The sequence below is a fragment of the Bos mutus genome, chromosome 1, assembly GCF_027580195.1.
Source record: "Bos mutus isolate GX-2022 chromosome 1, NWIPB_WYAK_1.1, whole genome shotgun sequence".
Taxonomy (NCBI): Eukaryota; Metazoa; Chordata; class Mammalia; order Artiodactyla; family Bovidae; genus Bos; species Bos mutus.
The window spans coordinates 9,185,250-9,208,444 of record NC_091617.1 but is presented as its reverse complement, the minus strand read 5'-3'; the positions used below and the strand labels follow the sequence as shown (position 1 = coordinate 9,208,444).

The following is a 23,195-nucleotide window of genomic DNA, read 5'->3' as shown; positions in this document are numbered from 1 at the left end:
ACCCATCCTCATAATTAACACCAGCACTGTCTCACTATTATTAATACAGTGCACTTTTTAACAAAGTGCACTATTTTCACCTCCTTTTATTGTTTCAAGAGTCTCCTGCTATCTTGAAGGCCAAGGGGTTTTCCTGAACATTGTTTTAATCGTTTTTAAGTGAAGTGTAGTTGATTTACAATCTTAATCGTTTTTAAGTGAAGTGTAGTTGATTTACAATCTTGTGTTAGTTTCATGTGTACAGCAAAGTGATTCAGTTATACATACATATATATATGTTTTCAGATTATTCTCCCTTACACTTAATATTGAATACTGAGTAGAGTTCCCTGTGCTATACAGGAGGTCCTTATTGGTTATCTATTTTATATATAGTAGTGTGTATGTGTTAATCCCAAACTCCTAATTCATCCTTCCTCCCTGCCTATGCCTTTTGCCTTTGGTGTGGCAAAGTCTATATGTATATAAGTTCATTTGTATCTTTTTTATTTAGATTCCACGTATAGGTGATATCATATGAAATTTATCCTTGTCTGGTTTACTTCACTTCGTTTGATAATGTCTAGGTCCTTTCATGCTGCTGCAGATGGCATTATTCAGCCATAAATGAACCACTGAACATCATTTTTATATGATGTTTGTTCAGCTTTGCCTCTTTTTGACTTCTTACTCTTCCACTAATAGAATCAGAAAAGGTCAAATGTCAGAAGAGGTGATACATTTTTAGGGGGACAAAGAAACAGGTGTTTAGACTGAAATCCATCCTGCTTAAAAACTCCAGAAAGCCTTCTTCTACAAGGGAACTACAGATTTCCATTAAAACACACAATTGTTACCTGCCCAAAGAATCAGAGCCTCTACTTAATGGAACACGTGGATTTGGATGAAAATGACATGTATGTTTAAATGCCCTGTTTTCTTATTTGCTGGATTCTTTCACTATATTTGATTTTTTTTTAATTGCAGATGCTGTGTTGTGAAAATATATACAATTGTCAACATTTGTGTATTTTTTGAACGGCAACTGATTTTGGAAAAAACATAAGAAAGACTAGCATTTTTTAAAAACTTAGTTTCTGGCCTTTAATTGAATTGCACTGGACATTTTGTTTCTAAGAAATTTAGACATAATTGTGTTAGAATACCTTCAGCTGATTATTTCCTTTTCTAACTGTATTAAAGAATCTTGACACAAATAAAAGTGTAGAAGGTAAAACCAAGCACTATTAGCCATGTAAAATTTCAAGCAAAATCAAGTTAAAAAACAGAACTTTCTATGTGGCAATGAAGATCTTAGTGGATATATTAAAACACTTACTTCTACATTCCACATTATGCAACCTATATTTCAATAAATTTGTTACTAAAAAATTATATATGTAAACACATCACACACAGTCTTTTATATGGTTCTGTTTCTCACATTTTAAGTAAATTACTTGAATGAGTTTTCTAAATTGGGGCCATGAAATGGCACGGAGAGAAGCTTGTTAATGCCATGCTTCACTCTGCCTTCACCAAAGCATATATCAAACAACCTCAAAATCAATGGCTGCAGTGCCATGGGGCACAAAATAATAGGCTGCCATCTGTCACATCCCTGCCCTGTGTGGATACTAGTTCTCTCAAAGGCATGAAAAGGATGCTACATTCTGGTCCAGGAACGGGTGGAGCTTACCTGCCTGTGGTCCTAACACAGAAGGGTAAAGTCTTTCTCAAAAGGGAGCAGTCATTATTCCTTTGCCCTGTTTTCAAACCCATAAGGGAGTTTTATTTTCATTTTGAGCTAGTGTGCTGCTATGAGAACCCCAACAAAAGTATGTGAGTATATTTCCATGTCTGCAGCAAGTCAAGCAATAAAAAAGAATCCTACTAGTGAATGATGGGATACCTTGCAAATGGAACATGCATTGCAGACAGGTAACACGGGAGACGTAAAAATTAGGTCAACCTAAGATGCTAAGATGGTAAAGGGTCTGCCTACAATGCAGGTGACCCAGGTTCAACCCCTGGGTCAGGAAGATCTCCTGGAGAAGGAAATGGCAACCCATTCCAGTACTCTTGCCTGGAAAATCCTATGGGCAGAGGAGCCTGGTAGGCTACAGTCAATGGGCTCGCAAAGAGTCGGATGGACACGACTGTGCAACTTCACTTCCTTTCAAGATAATAATATAAGCCATTCTGCTTTATTTATGGTACTTCTCAGATTCGTTCTATTTGGTGCTCCACTAACTGGCAAATCCCTGTTCTCCTTTTAAAAACAATCACTCAGATTTCAACTTCTTGGCAATGCTGTAGGTGAAACTTCTGTCTCTAGGCTGGGCACTTTCCTTCCCCTGGGCTGCCAAAATTTCTTCCCAATCAGGTCACAGAGGCCAGTTTCTCCTGAAGAGTGAGTATACAGCTCTGGTTGGAAGCAACCTGAGTGAGCCACCTTCTTCATATCGCTGTGTTCTCAAGAACTGGAGCAATGCCCTAGGAGTGCCTAGTCTATGTTGGTGGAATGTACAGCAGCAAATCACACGATGCTTCTCATAGATTAATAGTAACCAGAGGGAGAAGAACAGTAATTTAATTCTCTGGAGGTTAAGTCACTTAGCCCAAGGCAACAACATTTAGATCAAACTTTTAAACTTCATCATCGTATGGTATGCTTAAATTGTCTCCTCTATCAGTATCTCTGTCCATATAATAGATGAACTTCCAAGAGGTTTAAAATACCCTCAAGAAATGAAACTCCATCTTGAAATGCAATGGCATTTAAAACTATCTTGATTCAATTTTCAGCCAGACATAAAATTGAACTGCAGATATTTAAATATATAATATAGTCACAAAAGGTAATTTAATCAAGAAGCCAAGTTTAAGCTGTTTTCTCCTTAATATATGTCCATAAATAACAGCTCTATTATACAATAGAAATGGCTACATCTCATCGTTGCATTTTATAATGCAAAAAGACAGTCTGTTGGGTTACCTTTGGCATTCCTAATTAGGAGTAAGTGTTAGTTCTCTGGGGATCAAAATGATACACAGAACCAGGGCAACTATAGTTGTTACTGTTCAGTTACTAAGTCGTGTCTGACTCTTTGTGACCCCATGGACTGCAGCCTGCCAGGCTCCTCTGTCCTTCAGCGATAGTAGCTTAGGTTAGTTGAGCACTTACTGTCTATCAGGAACAGTGCTGAGTGTTTCCTGTGAATTACTTCATTTATCCTCACAAAATGGTTAAAACTAGGTGGGTATTATTACATCTCATTTTTCAAGAGGGAAGCAATGAGGTATAGAGATTATTTCACTGATACAAATTTACACAGTCTGTAGGTTGTAAAGCCAGGCTTTGACTCTGAGCAGCCCTTCGTTGTAAAACATACTGAAAATTTAGAATGTGCCAGGCATTAGATGGTAAATGCGTAGCATGGATCATCTAGAGTAATCATGTAAAAAACATGCAACATCGTAACAGCATCTATAAAACACATATGAAAAAAACAGACTTACCGATGGTATCTTGGTAACTGGCCCAAGATCATAAAATTATTAAAAATTTTTCTCTTTAAACACTTTACTAGTCTATCTCTACCCATAATAAAACCGCCTTAATGAAATTAACCTGGAATGGTAATATCTGAAATATAAAAACTTCCTACTATGTTTCTAATGATCAGTATCAGAAGTTTCCTATAAAGGCCTGGATAGTAAATATTTTCAGCTTTTCAGGCCACATGGCATCTTTTGCGACTACTCAATTCTGCCTCTGTAACATGAAAGTAGCCCCAGATAATATGTAAACAAATGGGATTGGCTGTATCCTAACAAAACCTTTGATTAGAAAATTGGTGACAGTCCATATTTAGCCTGTGGCCATAGTTTAATATAAAAATAAATGATACTATTATTATATAAATAAGCATTCTAAAAGTTAGGAAATGCTCAAAGTGAAACAATACCAAGATGAACAGATGCCTAGAACAAAGGAACAAACATTTACAAGGGAACACAGGTTAAATTGAACTGCTGCTAAGTCACTTCAGTGTGTCCGACTCTGTGCGACCCCATAGACGGCAGCCTACTAGGCTCCCCCGTCCCTGGGATTCTCCAGGCAAGAACACTGGAGTGGGTTGCCATTTCCTTCTCTAATGCATGAAAGTGAAAAAAAGTGAAGTCGCTCAGTCGTGTCTGACTCTTAGCGACCCCATGGACTGCAGCCTACAAGGCTCCTCCATCCATGGGATTTTCCAGGCAAGAGTACTGGAGTGGGGTGCCATTGCCTTCTCCATAAACTGAACTAGTGTGTATTTATAAACAAAAGGAAAAAGAAAAAAAAAAATAACATTAGGGTGGTAAAAAAATACTCTGGTCCATCTGAGCCCAAATCCTGGCTTCACCACTTACCAGATTTGTGATTATGGACAAGGTTTAAAAAATTTCTCTCGGGTTTATTTGCCTTGGCTTTAAATGGGAAATAAAAATTCTACCACTCAGCACATTACAAGGATTAAAAGACAGAATCCCTGCCCTAAAGGCAAGGGGAGTGGTGATCCTGCAAACAGGAAATTCCAGCCTGATCGGCCATGACACAGTAACAGCCAGCTCCCCATCACACCTGCTACAGCAGCAAAGTGCCGAGCCATCAGCAGAGGCGTGATAAATGTGTACTTGCTGAATCAGTGAACATATGGAAAAAAAACAGAGTTACTCTGGATGAGCAAAACTGGCTACTAAATCATAGACTATGCCATTTATTACAATGCCCACATCTAATCAGAGTTTGGGCTCCCCGGTGGTAAAGAATCAGCCTGCCAATGCAGCAGACATGGATTCAATCCCTGGGTCAGAGAGATGCTCTGGAATACGAAATAGCAATCTGCTCGTCTTCTTGCCTGGAAAATTTCATGGACAGAGAAGCCTGGAGGGCGACTGTCCATGGGGTCAAAAAGACTCAGACATGACTGAGCACACAGCACACAGACTTTAGGATTCAAGGTTGAGTCACAGTATACCCTCGTGTCTTGGGTTTATGAAATGCAATCACTTCTCAAAACACAGAAAATTAGGAGCAAGTGTCTACATATACTAGGGATTTCCTGGTGGACTACTGCTGTGTGCAAATTGGTATTGGCTTATTCCACTCGATCAAAACAACAGATCCTAAAGTCAGATAGGTATGCTCACTTCTCAACAGTCCCTTTTTCCTTTGGAATCAGTTAACAGAATCAGAATCAGAACTGTCATCTTCTGCTTTGATATCAATGATTCTAATACAATATGGCTGAAAATTTTATGACTATGTTGAAATGTCCTATATTTTTCTTGCCTCTGCCTGTTTCTTTCAAATTGTAATGGGTTACGAAACTATTGAGCTTTTTTATGAAGCACATTAAAGACTCATACTAGTAGCAATGTGTTGGTAATGAAGAATGTTCATTATTAAGTATGGTTGTAAATCACATTTTCTCTCGGGCGCTGAAACATTAACATTGGAAACGAGATGGTAAGCCTCTTTTCAATCTCTCTTCTTTGCAAGTCATTTCCAACTTTTATTGTCAGTGGAGGAGCCAGCTATATGTTATTAGAGTTTTACAAAGTTAGCAGTCAGCTGCAGCATTGACATTGTTCATCAGGAAAGAGCTGTAACTCACTTCCTGTACCAATGGGGTGGAGGGAACGGCAGGAAACTGGTAGCTTTAATGTTACCATCAAAATCTTCTACTACTTTATCAGAATTAGTTGGGAACGCAGAAAACTCTGACACGGATGCAATATATACCATTAACATGTTTCTCCTCTTAGGCCTCCTTTCCCAGAAAGACTTGCCTAAATCACAGCTTTTGTCTTTCCTGGTAGCTCAGATGGTAAAGCGACTGCCTGCAATGCAGAAGACCTGGGTTGGGAAGATCCCCTGGAGAAGGAAATACTAACCCACTCTAGTACTCTTGCCTGGAAAATCCCATGGACAGAGGAGCCTAGTGGGCTACGGTTCATGGGGTGGCAAAGAATCGGACACGACTGAGCGACTTTACTTTCACTTTCAGCTTTTGTCTATTTCAGGAGTCTTGAATGGAAGGATAGACAGATTCCCATTAAAGGCTCTTCTAGTTCTGGTGTACTTCTACATGATCGGGTATTTGCTTCAAGAAGGCCACTATTAATGCTGTTCTTGACATCAGCATTATTAACTTATCTTTTAAGGTTAGTTTCTTTTATTTTTTTAATCTTTAGCCCAGAGATTTTTTCCCTAAAGTTCTCTTTTAATTGTAGTTGTCTTTCTATAAAAAATTCAAGAATGTATACGCCCTCTATTTCTATTTAATATCTAATAATGCTCTTGCTCTTGCTAAGTCACTTCAGTCGTGTCCGACTCTGTGTGACCCAATACACGGCAGCCCACCAGGCTCCCCCGTCCCTGGGATTCTCCAAGCAAGAACACTGGAGTGGGTTGCCATTTCCTTCTCCAGTGCATGAAAGTGAGAAGTGAAAGTGAAGTCGCTCAGTTGTGTCCGACTTTGCGACCCCATGGACTGCAGACCACCAGGCTCATCCATCCATGGGATTTTCCAGGCAAGAGTACTGGAATGGGGTGCCATTAGAGAAAAACTGAAGCAAAAAGAACTGGAATTATTCAGAATGTAACAAGACCATATTATCTCGAGAGAATTCTATCTGGGTCTGGAATTTGGCATGAGTTTTTGTGTCATTCTCTCATATACTGCATAAATTATGTCACTTACTGTTCACTCATCCTGTCAATAGCAGTAGTATAAAAACAAAAATCTCTTCATTGTTTCGAGAAAAATCCTCACCACGTAATAAGTCCTGAACTGATTACCCTCAGTCAATACCAACATTTGCCAGCCTGGCATTAAAGGTCTCCACATTTTAGTCCCAACATACCTTCCTGTAACCCTCTGATGAAGATTTACTCGCTCTCCTTTAATTGGACTGGCTTTATCTCCCAAGCACGCCATGTACCTTCTCAAGGCACCATATTGGTTTGGCAAAGAATCTGCCTGCAATGTGGGAGACCTGGGTTCGATCCCTGAGTTGGGAAGATCTCCCGGAGAAGGGAAAGGCTACCCACTCCAGTATTCTGGCCTGGAGAATTCCACGGACTATACAGTCTACAGGGTCGCAAAGAGTTGGACACAACTGAGTGACTTTCACTCAATGACCCTAAAGTAGGCTGCAAGACAAGCTACTGGTACTTCCACCACCAGGCCTTCTAGTCTGCCTTCAAATGCCATCTTTTTCATAGACCCATCCCTGATCAGTCTTCTGTACTGTGAAGTAGGCTGTGGGCTCATACTTTTTACAACACAGACTCTGTATTTTTTTGACTTATGTTTCCTACTAGACTTTCACATCCATGAGGGTCAGCTCTCCTGTGTGTTCTCATCATATAACTGATCCACTGAGCCCAGTAAAATGGCTTATTCAAAAGAGGTACTCCAAAAATGAATGTTGATTAGGTGGACAATAATTATTATGCAAGCAGCTATCCTGGTGGAGAGCACAAGAACTTGAGTCCCACAGCAGAATACTAGCTGCTGTAATTTGCAGTCACACATCTTTTTTTTTGTTCACGTATAAATTGCTTTATTCTGTTTAATAATTGTAAACTATTCCAAAGTATGGCATATAATAATTCTTTAGCCAAAATTATATTAAAAACTTTTAGGTTGTTTACAGTCTTTGTTGTTTCAAATAGTGCTCAATAAATATCTATGTATATTTGTCATTTTTGAATTGCTAGATTGGGATTCACACTTTTTACTTCTGAAATGCATTGCTAAATTGTATTACATTGTTTAAGAGCCATATCTTTTGTCCTGTGAATTGTCTCTCTCTATTTTTTATTGGATTCTTTGAGTCTATTTTTTCTTTTTTTTCATGGTATATCTTCTAAAGTAAAGTAAGATATAGTATACCTTCAAAACTAAAGCAATTTACAACCCTGAAACATAGATTATAGAAATAAAGACACTAAAATACATCTTATGATATTTCTGTAGCCATTTTAACTAGCAGAAGGCTGTAGGGCCTCCAGTTAATTTAAAAGTCTAATAGGTATGCTTCAATAAAACTGATTAAAATTCCCTTGTAACTGAATCAGTGATTAGTATCTATGAACAGTCCTATTTATCTTAAATGTATACTCACAGGTTGATCAGTGTAAACCTGAAAAGAATGTATTATCAAACAATTATCAGGAGTGAAAGAAAAAGAAGCCCTGAAAAATCCATCTTTCCCTGCTAGGAAAACAGAAGCTAACAAGTTCATGTAGCTAGATCTGCACAGATGGTCCTAAGAGGTACACCGAAAACGTCCTGAAACACAGTGCCTCAAACAAAATGCACATTTATGTAAATGACCATCTACTTCTGTGCTAAACTGAAGAAGTTGTCCTTACACAGGGAATTACAAAGTTAAGTGATCTATTTGGTATTCTATATACATTTTAAGAGAATAAGTGACATTGCAATAGATTTTAAGCTAATTCTGAGTGTTCAATTCAGAATAAGCTCACTTTTAAAAGCTACAAGTTAAAGAAATGGAGAACTTCAAAACTACTATGTTAAGTGAAAGAAACCAGACACAAAAGACCATGCATGACCCCACTTTTTATATTAAAAGTCTAGAAAAGGCCAATCTCTAGAAACATAAAGAAGATTAAGGTTGCTGAGGGCTGGCGGTAAGAACAAGGATTCACAGTGAAGGGGTGTGAGGACTGGGGTGATGAAAATGTTCTAAGGTTGGATTTTGTGATGTTTTCACAATCTGGTACATTTATTAATGCCACTGAATTATACACCTCTGCACTTAAGATGAGTGAATTTTATATGTAAATTATACTTCAGCAAAGTTATAAAAAAAATGCAGTGATGGGAAGACGACATACTACAGTGATCGTTAGGAATCTATGTGAAGCAAAAAGAGTAGCCTATTTTAAGCTCCAATTTAACAATGGAGCAGAAAGCATTTTACTTTAATAAAAGTGACCATAATGTTGTAGCATTTGTGGACAGACTTTAAAAGTACCTGCAATGCATTAAAACAATACTTCTGTCTGTACTCATTCAGTCTAATCTTAGGACCATCTTTTCTATTTGCAAAACAAACATACACCCTCTAGGAAAGGCAACTCAACAATTCACTACTTTTCATTGTTTAGTGTAAACTGAACCTTGCTTTTATTTCAGGGAGACAGAAAGGGGGTCTTCTCATTCGTTCCATATACAACATTTCCAATAGAAGCATTAATTAACCAGAAAAACAAAGTCTAAGATCTTCCTCTCTAAGAACCCACTATCACTTCCCCGAGTAAACTATCATATACACAACACAAGTCATCCAAGTTAAATTTCACAGCAAAAACTAATGTCTTTCTCTCCAAGTGGACTTTATTTGCTTTAAAATTAAATTAAATCTAATCACAACTACTCACTCAACCAACATTTATTGAAAAGTTTCAATACAGCAAGCACCCTGCATCACACTAGGTAAAATCCAGCCTTTGGCATTAAGGAGCTCATAGTCCTGGTGATGAAAGGGGCCACGGAAAATGGAGTATAATCAACACCCACTGTCAGAAGAATGCCAAGGAGGCCACCTAACTCGGTCCTTGTCAAATGACATGGCCCCCAGTTAGGTGGAGTTCTGCAGAACAACGTGCCAAGTAGCACAGACAAGGCACAGAAGAGTCTGCAAAATCAAGATTTCACATTTTCTGAAATGAATCGCTGGATGCTTGTTCAACCAAAATGAGTTCCACAAGCACAGGCAACTTGTCACCTCCCATCACCTGGGAGGCAGTGCTGGCAGGCTGGATAGAAATTTCAAACCCTTTTCCCTGAGAAAGAAAATCCGAGTAAGCAGTGGATTACCTCGGACCACCTCTTCCACAGACTCCGTGGTGGTGGTGGTGGTGGTGGCGATGCTGGTGGTCCTCTCCGTGGCCTCTTCATAGGGTTCCTCAGCCTCTTCCTCTAGTTCCTCACCATCCTCATCATCCTCCTCATCGTCAGCTTCTTCTTCCTCAACATCCGCCACTTCTTCCTCCTCTGCCACTTCTATGACTTTGTCTTCACTGGAGCAGGAGGGAGAAATAATAGCAATAGTCATTAAACACATTTCGGGCAAGCAAAAAGAAAACCAATGACAAGGAGTTTTGGGTATTTGAGAGGGAATATGGCACTGAATTAAAACACATGGGAGTCGTCCCCAAAAAAAAACAAAAAAAAAAACACATGGGAGGTCTGAAGCCAGCAGGTCACACTGTGAATCCCAGCTCAGGAGATCTGCAACTTTTTAATCCCTGAACACAGATCTTAGTTTACACAGTTGCAAAAAGAGGATACCGTGATTCCAACTATATGACATTCTGGAAAAGGCAAAGTTATGGAGACCATGGTTATGGAGCTATGGTTTTTCCAGTAGTGATATATGGATGTGAGAGTTGAACTATAAAGAAAGCTGATCACCGAAGAATTGATGCTTTTGACCTGTGGTGTTGGAGAAGACTCCTGAGAGTCCCTTGGACTGCAAGGAGATCCAACCAGTCCATCCTAAAGGAGATCAGCCCTGGGTGCTCATTGCAAGGACTGATGCTGAAACTCCAATACTTTGGGCACCTGATGTGAAGAACTGACTCCTTGGAAAAGACCCTGATGCTGGGGAAGATTGAAGGCAGGAGGAGAAGGGGATGACAGAGGATGAGATGGTTGGATGGCATCACTGACTCAATGGACATGAGTTTGAGTAAACCCCGGGAATTGCTGATGGACAGAGAGGCCTGGTGTGCTACAGTCCATGGGGTTGCAAAGAGTCGGATACGACTGAGTGGCTGAACTGAACTGAATGGAGACCATTAAAAGATCAGTGGTTGGTAGGAGTCTGGGGTGAGGAAGGAAGGCATAAACAGGTAGAACAGAGGGGATCTGAGGGCAGTGAGACTGTTCTGTAAGACACAGTATCAGAGACGATATAGAATAGTCCAACTTACAAGCATGCATTTGTGAAAACCCATAGAACTGTACAACACAAAACATGAGCCCTAAAGTAAACTATGGATTTTATTAATGATGTATCAATATTGGTTCAAGTGTACAATACCAAAGCAAAGTGTTAATAAATGGCTGAGGGAAGGCTCTGTATTTCCTGTTAAAATTTTTTCTAAACATAAAATTGCTCTTAACAATAAAGTCTATTAAAAAGTTTGGGTGGGGGACACCAAAACGAAGTTTACTGTAATACTGGCATTACTTTTTGTTAAACATGCGAAAATACCACAAAGCGCCTGCATGGTAGACATTCAATACGTGGATGTGGAAACTGGTTCAAAATTACTATTGAATGTTTACACTGGAAATGAAAGGGGAAGAAGAAATTGGTTTTTCCAGTAGTCATGTACGGAATGTGAGAGTTGGACCACAGGAAGGATGAGCACTGAAAAATAAAATAGATGCTTTTGAACTGTGGTGCTGGAGAAAACTCTTGAGAGTCCACTGGACAGCAAGATCAAACCAGTCATTCCTAAAGGAAATCGACCCTGAATATTCACTAGAAGGACTGATGCTGAAGCTCCAATAATTTGACCACCTCACGTGAAGAGCTGACTCACTGGAAAAGACCCTTATGACTAACCTCGTGGCTCAGGCGATGAAGAGTCTGCCTGCAATGCAGGAAACCTGCATTTGATTCCTGGGTTGGGAAGATCCCCTGGAGAAGGAAATGGCAGTCCACTCCAGTATTCTTGGTTGGAAAATCCCAAAGACAGAAGAGGCTGGAAGGCTACAGTTCATGGGGTTTCAAAGAATAATTTGGCAAACTGGAAGTGGTCAAGCAGGAGATGAAAAGAGTGAACATAGACATTCTAGGAATTGGCGAACTAAGATGGACTGGAATGGGTGAATTTAACTCAGATGACCATTATATCTACTACTGTGGGCAGGAATCCCTTAGAAGAAATGGAGTAGCCATCATGGTCAACAAAAGAGTCCGAAATGCAGTATTTGGATGCAATCTCAAAAACGACAAAATGATCTCTGTTCATTTCCAACGCAAACCATTCAATATCACGGAGGTAATCCAAGTCTATGCCCCAACCAGTAACACTGAAGAAGCTGAAGCTGAACAGTTCTATGAAGACCTACAAGACCTTCTAGAACTAACACCCCAAAAAGATGTCCTTTTCATTATAGGGGACTGGAATGCAAAAGTAGGAAGTCAAGAAATATCTGGAGTAACAGGCAAATTTGGCCTTGGAGTACAGAATGAAGCAGGGCAAAGGCTAACAGAGTTCTGCCAAGAGAATGCACTGGTTGTAGCAAACACCCTCTTCCAACACCACCAGAGAAGACTCTACACATGGACATCACCAGATGGTCGACACTGAAATCAGATCGATTATATTCTTTGCAGCCAAAGATGGAGAATCTGTATACAGTCAGCAAAAACAAGACCGGGAGCTGACTGTGGCTCAGATCATGAACTCCTTATTGCCAAATTCAGACTGAAACTGAAGAAAGTGGAGAAAACCACTAGACCATTCAGGTATGACCTAAATGACTATATTTGACATATAATCATTTGACATAAAGTTGACATAAAGTCAAATCCCTTATGACTATACAGTGGAAGTGAGAAATAGATTTAAGGGATTAGATCTGGTAGAGTGCCTGATGAACTATGGACGGAGATTCGTGACATTGTACAGGAGACAGGAATCAAGACCATCCCCAAGAAAAAGAAATGCAAAGAAGCAAAATGGCTCTCTGAGGAGGCCTTACAAATAGCTGTGAATAGAAGGGAAGTGAAAAGCAAAGGATAAAATGAAAGATACACCCATTTAAATGCAGAGTTCCAAAGAATAGCAAGGAGAGATAAGAAAGCTTTCTTTGATCAATGCAAAGAAATAGAGGATAACAATAGAATGGAAAAGACTAGAGATCTCTTCAAGAAAATTAGAGATACCAAGGGAATATTTCATGCAAAGAGGGGCTCGATAAAGGACAGAAATGTTATGGACTTAACAGAAGCAGAAGATATGAAGAAGAGGTGGCAAGAATACACAGAAGAACTGTACAAAAAAGATCTTCATGACCCAGATAATCATGATAGTGTGATCACTGACCTAGAGCCAGACATCCTGGAATGTGAAGTCAAGTGGGCCTTAGAAAGCATCACTACTAACAACGCTAGTGGAGGTGATGGAATTCCAGTTGAGCTATTTCAAATCCTAAAAGATGATGCTGTGAAAGTGCTGCACTCAATATGCCAGCAAATTTGGAAAACTCAGCAGTGGCCACAGGACTGGAAAAGGTCAGTTTTCATTCCAATCCCAAAGAAAGGCAATGCCAAAGAATACTCAAACTACCGCACACTTGCACTCATCTCACACTCTAGTAAAGTAATGCTCAAAATTCTCCAAGATAGGCTTCAACAATACGTGAGCTGTGAACTTGCAGATGTTCAAGCTGGTTTTAGAAAAGGCAGAGGAACCAGAGATCAAATTGCCAACATCTGCTGGATCACTGAAAAAGCAAGAGAGTTCCAGAAAAACATCTATTTCTGCTTTATTGACTATGCCAAAGCCTTTGACTGTGTGGATCACAATAAACTGTGGAAAATTCTGAAAGATATGGGAAAACCAGACTACCTGACCTGCCTCTTGAGAAACCTATATGCAGGTCAGGAAGCAACAGTTAGAACAGGATATGGAACAACAGACTGGTTCCAAATAGGAAAAGGAGTACATCAAGGCTGTATATTGTCACCCTGCTTATTTAACTTATATGCAGAGTACATCATGAGAAATGCTGGGCTGGAGGAAGCACAAGCTGGAATCAAGATTGCTGGGAGAAATATCAATAACCTCAGATATGCAGATGATACCACCCTTATGGCAGAAAATGAAGAAAAACTAAAGAGCCTCTTGATGAAAGTGAAAGAGGAGAGTGAAAAAGTTGGCCTAAAGCACATATTCCGAAAACTACGATCATGGCATCCGTTGCCATCACTTCATGGCAAATAGATGGGGAAACAGTGGAAACAGTGGTGACTTTATTTTTCTGGGCTCTGCAGATGGTGACTGCAGCCATGAAATTAAAAGACACTTACTCCTTGGAAGGAAAGTTATGACCAACCTAGATAGCATATTCAAAAGTAGAGACATTACTTTGTCAACAAAGGTCTGTCCAGTTTAGGCTATGGTTTTCCCAGTGGTCATGTATGGATGTGAGAGTTGGCCTATAAAGAAAGCCGAGTGCAGAAGAATTGATGCTTTTGAACTGTGGTGTTGGAGAAGACTCTTGAGAGTCCCTTGGACGGCAAGGAGATCCAACCAGTTCATCCTAAAGGAGATCAGTTCTGGGTGTTCACTGGAAGGACTCATGTTGAAGCTGAAACTCCAGTACTTTGGCCACCTTATGGGAAGAGCTGACTCATTTGAAAAGACCCTGATGCTGGGAAAGGTTGAGGGCAGGAGGAGAAGGGGACGACAGAGGATGAGATGGTTGGATGGCATCACCAACTCAATGCCATGGGTTTGGGTGGACTCGGGAGTTGGTGATGGACAGGGAGGCCTGGTGTGCTTGCGGTTGGTTGATGGGGTTGCAAAGTGTCAGACACAACTGAGTGACTGAACTGAACTAGATGCCTCAATTTTAGCCAATATACTGCCTCCTCATTTTCTTCAAAATCTTGATATATTGCTAGTGAATAAAGATGACCTAATGCATGCCATGGGCCAGTTTCTTGTGTTTGAGCTCTCTTCTGTATTCAATGAGATCATAGTCACCAACACTCTGTATTTGTATTTTTAAAAGTTATTTGTTTTTAAATGAAGGGTATTGCTTTACAATACTGTGTTGGTTTCTGCCATACATCAGCATGAATCAGCCATAGGTATAAGGTTGTCCCCTTCCTCTTAACCTCCCTCCCACCTCCCACCCCGTCCCACTCCTCCTGGTTGTCACTGAGCCCTGGTTTGAGTTCACTGAGTCATACAGCAAATTCCCACTGGCTCTCTATTTGACATATGTGGGCTGCCGTCTATGGGGTCGCACAGAGTCGGACACGACTGAAGCGACTTAGCAGCAGCAGCAGCAGCAGTGTATATGAAAACACAGAGAACAGACTTATGGACACAGGGGCGAGAGGGGAGAAGGAGAGGGTGGGATGAATGGAGAGAGTAACATGGAAACATATACACCAATACTCCTTATTTCTCCAAATTAAGTGGAAATTCATGGAAAACAAGGGAGAAAAATCAAATCCAATGAGTCTTCTTAAACCACAATGTGTGAAGGGTGGGTAGAATGCCAGGTTCCAGGTATGCAATCCAGGGTAAAGACAACAGTGGGCTTCTGGGTGGGATGATGAAAACTGGCCCCAGGGCATCCCCAAAGTCCCCCCCAGCCATCTCTGTTATGAGTTGAATGTTGCATTTAAAACTCCAAACAGAAAGCATGTGTATAAAAACAGCTGTGTTTAAAGCGATCTGCATTCTGGTATGTGTCCAGCCATGAAAAAGAGTGAAATACATGCCTACCATCCATCACTGCATCTGCCTGAGCAATTTCCTGGCATAATAACAAGGAACAGAGACACAGAACAGTTCAGCTGGCTGAGGAATTAAATTACTTGGCCTGAGAGAACTCACGTCCAGTTCTTATTACCATAGCTTTGATTTCTGGAATTAAATTTAGACGTCCATGAATTCAATTATCTCTTTGGACACCATTAAAACAGTAGCACACAGCTATGTTTTAATGATGTGGCATCTTCCCCTAAAAGGCCCAACATGCCAACATTATAACTTCTGTTTGCTGTTTTCATAAATAGCTGGAAACACAGAAAGGGAAAAAATAAAAAATAAAAAAACTTTTCCACCTTCTCTTCAACTACTAGACAACTCTGTTCTGTGATGTGACCAAGGTGAGTCAGCTTTACATTTATTTTTTTATTTGGCTGTGTGTGGGGGCTTCCTGGGTGGCTCAGATGGCAACACATGAGATCCAGGTTCGATCCCTGGGTTGGGAAGATCTCCTGAAGAAGGAAATGGCAACCTACTCCAGTATTCTTAACTGGAGAATTCCATGGATGGAGGAGCCTGGTGGGTTACAGTCCATGGGATTGCACGAGTCGTACATGACTGAGTGACTTTTATTTTCACTTAGTTTCATTTTCACTGTCATGGAGCATGTGGGATCTAATCCCTGACCAAGGAGTGAACCCAGGACCCCTGCATTGGGAGCACAGAGTCATAGCCACTGGACCACCAGCGAAGTCCCCAAGGTGAGCCACAGTTACAAAAAAAAATGCAAGAAGGTCCAGTTTATGGAAATGTGAGGCTGAGCATCATAGAGCAATGTCTTATCAACAAGTAAACTCACAATAAAATAGTACTTTGCGCACATGGTGGAATATTCATTCACTCACACATTTTAGCCTCTGTCAATTTAGAGGAGACAGCTTTTCCAGCCTTTAAATTCCAATAATAAAAACAATTCTAAGGCATGAGGGAATGATCTGAAAACGCTCATCATCTTAGGAGCATCTGAATTTAATAAACAGGTCGAAGAGTCACAGGGACATTATTATGAGGAAATCAATCACCAAGGATACAATTTTGTGTGTCAGCAAGTAAGACTTTAGGTGGGTGAAGGATACACTGCATCACAAAGGTGGTGTTCAAATTTCTAAGTCTGACCTTGATAGATTTCACTCATCACAGTGGGCTCCCTAAGACTCCCTCAAGAGGAGAAAAGATTCTGATTCACTTACTAATAGCAGTTGATTTTAGTTTAAGTCATGCAAAACAGTTCGTCATTTGCATTCTCTAAAAAAGCTGTATGTATTCTTCCATCTTCTCCACTAAGACTGATAACTTTTCTTTCCCTGCACTCTGTAGGACAAAGGAGCGGAAATGGCAGAGAGAAAGTTGATTCCCAGGGTTTTTGTGAATTGACAATCAGGAGACCTGAACTACAGCACTGACGAGGGGAGAGTGAAAACAGAGCCGCGGGCAGTTCCCAGAATGTAAGGACCCACTGGGGCCAGAAGGGCAAGTCTCAGCAGGAAGACACTCAGACACTTCTGTGTTCATCGAGAAAGGGGAAGAAAAGAGTCTCCCAGGGTAAGGGGAGAGACAGAGAAAGCAAAGTTTTCAAAAAGGTAAACAGACATTCCTTTCCCACTCATTCCAGCCCAGGTCTTAGCGCTGCCTGTTTAGCCTGGAAGGTATGATGGCTGGATACCTTTGTCCCCGAGGGAAGCAGTCCCTGAAATTATGGCTGCTAAATTAGGAAAATTAGAAGTTGCCAGAAAATGTGAGAAAGTAGGAAACTTATTATTCACGGTTCTGAGTAAATGTTGCAAGAGGGGGGACAGCTAAGTAAGAAAAAGCCACTCTCTGCCCCATCTAAAAGGCACCATTAGAAGCCTAAGATACAAGACACACTTCATATAAATGATTCTATTTATATAAACTATGAAAACAGTTACTCCTCACCAATGTTAGAACTCAGAGGAGCTGTCAGACTTTGGCGAGGGGAAGTTTATGACCGAGAGGAGGCAGAGCGGGGGCTTCTGGGAGTCGGCAAGGCTGTGCTTTGATCTGGGCGTGTCCTGTTTTGAAAATCCATCACAGGCTGTAATGCTTGTGTTAGCTGCCCTTCTCTCTGTGTACACTGTGCATGTTGAGTTGCTTCCGTCGTGTCTGAGTCTTTGCAACCCCATAGACTGCAGCCCGCCAGGCTCCTCTGTCCATGGGATGCTCCAGGCAAGAATACTGGAGGGGTGTCATTTCTTACTCCAGGGGATCTTCCCGAACCACTGATCAAACCCACGTCTCCAGCACTGGCAGGCGGATTCTTCACCACCGAGCCACCTGGGTAGCCCCTATATACAATGCGTGCTCTGTGCTTAGTCTCTCAATCATAGCAGACTCTTGCAACCCCATGGACTGAAGCCCACCAGGCTCCTCTGTCCATAGGGATTCTCTAGGCAAGAACACTGGAGTGGGCAGCCTTTCCCTTCTCGAGGGGATCTTCCCAACCTAGGGATCTAACCCAGGTCTCCCACATTGCAGGTGGATTCTTTACCATCTGATCCATCAGTTCAGCAAAAAGGATTAAAAAGGAGAGCACACGGCTACTCTTCTTAAATACTCTCACAGCTGGTCTAGGATAACAGCTTGTTAATGAATAAAACTGTTATTTTCAGGGCCTACAAATCGGAAGAAATATACCTCCACTTTAAGCTCCCAACCCCCTATGAGCAAAAATTATAAGGAGCTGAACACATTAAAACACAGAAGATTATAATACATATAAATTTGGCCTCATTGAATTAGTTAAGTTACTAATTCTCTAAATTAATTCATCAGTTTGGATATTTTGTAAGTAAATTTGATGCTCATAGGATTCAATCCATCATATGTTGATGATTACTAAAAAAAAATTACTTACTTTTAATACAGTGTTAGACTCTCTGTTATCTATAGGTAATAGCTAAAACTGACCCCCACAGATTTCTCTTGAGCAGTCTATTGAGTTTCAGTATAGTTGCTTTGATGGCATTTCTTAGGTGGTGGTGGTGATGGTTTAGTCGCTAAGTCCTGTCCGACTCTTGCAATCCCATGGACTGTAGCCCGCCAGGCTCCTCTGTCCATGGGATTTTCCAGGCAAGAATACTGGAGTGGGTTGCCATTTCCTTCTCCAGGGGACCTTCCCAACCCAGGAATCAAACTCAGGTCTCTTGCATTGCAGGCAGATTCTTTACCAACTGAGCTATGAGGGAAGCCCCCTATTCCTTAGGTAGTGGGTATTATTAACTTGTCAATGAAAGGATCTCTGAGAATCTGACTAACCTCTCCTGAAAAATGCCCTGTAGCAGGAACTGTATGCTACGCTAAAGCCATTCTTAACTCCTTCCCTCATCCATTTTTTGACCAGAGAAAGTAAGAAACCAAATTCTACACGGCTTTGTGGACAGGGAAAGCAAGGTGACCAAGATACTGTTGGATAATCTGATGCCAGGGGACAGCTACTTGAACTTCTAGGTGGGGCTTTCAGGAAAGTTTTTACTTTCCAGATGATCAGATTTCTACTGATGGTCAGAGCTCTTTTGTTCCTTTACCCACTACTCTTCTCTTTAACTGGTGAGGCAACAGGCATCTGTCAACTATTAGGTGATGAACATTAGGATGCAGAAGCTAATTAAGATGGTGAGGGGGAAAGATACAAAAAGGAGGGCTCTGTGTATCACCACACCAGCCCAGTGCTCCCAACACCAACGACTGGGTTTCTGTTACTTGCAGCTAAAGGCATTCCTTACAGATTGTTCACTAGCTTCCTCTGGACCCCCGGTCATAGATTCCTGGTTTAGGAAGATAAAGACCAAATTGAGACACCCAAAATTTATGACTCAGGTCTTAAGGGTGAGTTAGACAGGTCATAAACTTAACCTAAACTAGGATGCATGAACACTTACGCATTTAATGAATCCCTATTCCGGCGAGAGAATCCATACTACTTACTGCGTAGTAGATGTACCATGTACTGAATGCATTAAGAAGTCCACGGGAAAGTAATTCTTGTGAGCTAGAGGTGTCAGGGCTGGTCGGACATGAAAAGTGGGTGTGAGTATGAGGTAGGAATATCCTGATAATGAACAACCAGGAATAGCAAGTCCATCAGCCTGGCTACACCAGAATTTTCCATGGGCTCTGAGTTTTAACAGTGATAGATGCTCAAACTGCAGAGACCAGGTATACATATATATTTTTTTCTGTAGTCAGTGAACAGTTGAGTATTTGAGTTGAGAGGGATGTGCACCAATTGATAATGAGCAAAAAAAAAAAAAAAAAAAAGGGGGTAATGCATTAATTCACCCATTCATCCAATCATCCCACTATGTGTGTCTCAAAGCCACACATCAGTGGTTCAGTCAGCAACACTGACTATGCTTTTACCAAGTGCCAGGTGCTGTGGCAGGCACTGGGGTGCATGAGTGCATGTGACGGAACCTCCGCTTTCTTGGAACATGTTTTAGTAGGGAAGGCACAATATGGGCAAATAAATAACTATGCAAAAACTGCAGTAGAAAGGAAAGGCAAGTGTGTTACCAGTGACTACAAAAGATGTGTGTGTGGTGGGGGATAGGGCAGCTTCTCAAATAGGATAGACAGGCATGGTCATGGGGAAAAGGTCGTGGGCATGAGACTTGGAAAGCTGAAAGAGTCAAGGTGGGTGTATGGTTAAGACAGGAGTATGTGCATGTGCAAAGACCCTGGCATGGGGGTGAGCATTAGCACAACCAAGGAAAAAAAAACAAAACCCACAACAAAGAGCCAGTGAACTTGTGGAGGTGGGGGTGGGAAGACCGAGGCTGGGGGAGAAGTGTACATTAGGGGGTGGAGACAGACGACGGGGGTGACCCACAAGGCTGTGTTGATTATGGTAAGAAATAGCACATTTATTTATTCTTGATGGGAATGACCAAATCTGATTTGTTTTAAAGACGACTCTGGTTGCAGGGTGGAGAGCAGGCACTAGAGAGACGAGAATGGAAGCCAGGAGTCTGGTTATGGACATTGTGGTGGAAGCTAGAAATATAGGGCGGCACAAGGTAATTCACAGGGACAAGCCAGTCCAGCCTAAAGGATCAGGCCTGGGTGTTCATTGGAAGGACCGATGTTGAAGCTGAAGCTCCAATATTTTGGCCACCTAATGTGAAGAGGTGACTCATTTGAAAAGACCCTGATGTTGGGAAAGATTGAGGGCAGGAGGAGAAGGGGATGACAGAGGATGAGATGGTTGGATGGCATCACCGACTCAATGGACATGGGTTTGGGTAAACTCCGGGAGTTGGTGACAGACAAGGAGGCCTGGTGTGCTGTGGTTCATTGGGTTGCAAAGAATGGGACACGACTGAGCAACTGAACTGAACTGAACTGAATAGCCCAAAGCACAATGATATCATCACCTGTAGAAACGTAAAATTACTACTGTGATAACACTTACGGAGGGCTAGGAGGCCCAAAATGAGCAGGTCTGGAGGTATATGACAAGGCATCTACAGGGAAGAGAACTGAAATGTGACCTAAATAAACCTCAAAGTTAATGAACTCCAAGGACTAAAGACAGCTCCCCAGAAGGTGGAATGGGAAGAGCAGTGCAAAGGCCCTGTGGTAGGCAGAGAGGAGACCCTGAGCACCTGAAACAGGATCAGCTGAAGAGAACACAAAGGGCGCTCAAAGAAGGACGAACAGCAGCAACGTGGAGCAGGGGGCAGCTCATGACTTGTTCCTGTGCATCTTGTGAGCTAAGGGTGATTCTCAAATTTTTCAAGTGTTGTAAGACTGGTTCCAAATAGGAAAAGGAGTACATCAAGGCTGTGTATTGTCACCCTGCTTATTTAACTTATATGCAGAGTACAACATGAGAAACGCTTGACTGGAAGAAACACAAGCTGGAATCAAGATTGCCGGGAGAAATATCAATAACCTCAGATACGCAGATGACACCACCCTTATGGCAGAAAGTGAAGAGGAACTCAAAAGCCTCTTGATGAAAGTGAAAGTGGAGAGTGAAAAAGTTGGCTTAAAGCTCAACATTCAGAAAACGAAGATCATGGCATCCGGTCCCATCACTTCATGGGAAATAGATGGGGAAACAGTGGAAACAGTGTCAGACTTTATTTTTTGGGGCTCAAAAATGACTGCAGATGGTGACTGTAGCCATGAAATTAAAAGACGCTTACTCCTTGGAAGGCAAGTTATGACCAACCTAGATAGCATATTCAAAAGCAGAGACATTACTTTGCCAACAAAGGTCTGTCTAGTCAAGGATATGGTTTTTCCAGTGGTCATGTATGGATGTGAAAGTTGGACTGTGAAGAAAGCTGAACGCCGAAGAATTGATGCTTTTGAACTGTGGTGTTGGAGAAGACTTGAGAGTCCCTTGGACTGCAAAGAGATCCAACCAGTCCATTCTAAAGGAGATCAGTCTTGGGTGTTCTTTGGAAGGACTGATGCTAAAGCTGAAACTCCAGTACTTTGGCCACCTCATGTGAAGAGTTGACTCATTGGAAAAGACTCTGATGCTGGGAGGGATTGGGGGCAGGAGGAGAAGGGGATGACAGAGGATGAGATGGCTGGATGGCATCACCGACTCGATGGACATGAGTTTGGGTGAACTCTGGGAGTTGGTGATGGAGGCGTGGCATGCTGCAATTCATGGGGTCGAAAAGAGTCGGACACAACTGAGAGACTGAACTGAACTGAACTGAAGATGAATGGGAAAAAAAAAAAAAAACTCAAAGAAAAATATGTGACAGAGACCGTCTATGGCCTGCAAAGCCTCAAATATTATTTGGCTCTTCACAGAAATACTGCCGCCCCCTGGCATGGATGGTGGGTTGGGGTGAGGAGGGGATGGGAAGCATGGGAGGCTGTGTCCTGATCTGAGGACACAAGAGACACGAGGAAATAAAGTGAGAGTCCTCATGGGCTTTAGGAAGGCCAAGTTCCAAAATTCTATTAATACAGCAGAAACCACAGTGATCTCTGCCTGCAGCCTCCTTCAGAGAGGGCAGAATGCAGGGTTCCAGGAGGCTGGGCTCTTCAGTATGGCAGAATGCATACAAGTATGAAGTATGGGACCCGACTGCCTGCTTCTAAATCTCAGGCCTGTGGCCATGAGCGAATTACTGAACCTCTCGAGGCCTCCTTCTCCTCATCTGTAAACAGCAAACTTGTAACAGGAAGCTTCACAGGGGTATAATGGAAAACATATGGGTTAAAATTTGCAAAGTACTTAGAAGAGCACCTGACCTACAAGTACCATGTAAGAGAGAAATAAAGGCAAGACCACATGCACAGTGCTTGGCACAACACCTGGTCCAGGTGTGTGAATGAATGAATGATGCACGACTAAATCCCACAGAAATATTCCTTCAAAACACTCAAAATCAATGTAATCACTGATGACTACATGCACAGTTTGATTTTCTTTATCAGAAAACAAGAGAGTCAGATGTTAGGCAGTCCTAGGAAAGATCTTAAGAGAGGGGAATAGAAAATTACTTAATCTTTAAAGTTCAGAAAACCACCTTACCTGTCTCCTGAGAAGCCTGCATCCAGGACAAGAAACAACAGTTACAACTCGAGATGGAATAACGGACTGGTTCAA

The 23,195-nt window shown here is 41.5% G+C and overlaps 1 protein-coding gene across 1 annotated transcript in view; it reads right to left on the bottom strand.

Moving 5' to 3' along the window:
• The window catches only part of APP (amyloid beta precursor protein), a 312,665-nt gene that overhangs the window by 133,657 nt on the left and 155,813 nt on the right, over positions 1-23,195 (bottom strand). Inside the window, 1 exon segment of the mRNA XM_070367423.1 lies at positions 9,885-10,087. Within this exon segment, the coding sequence (XP_070223524.1) occupies positions 9,885-10,087 (203 nt within the window).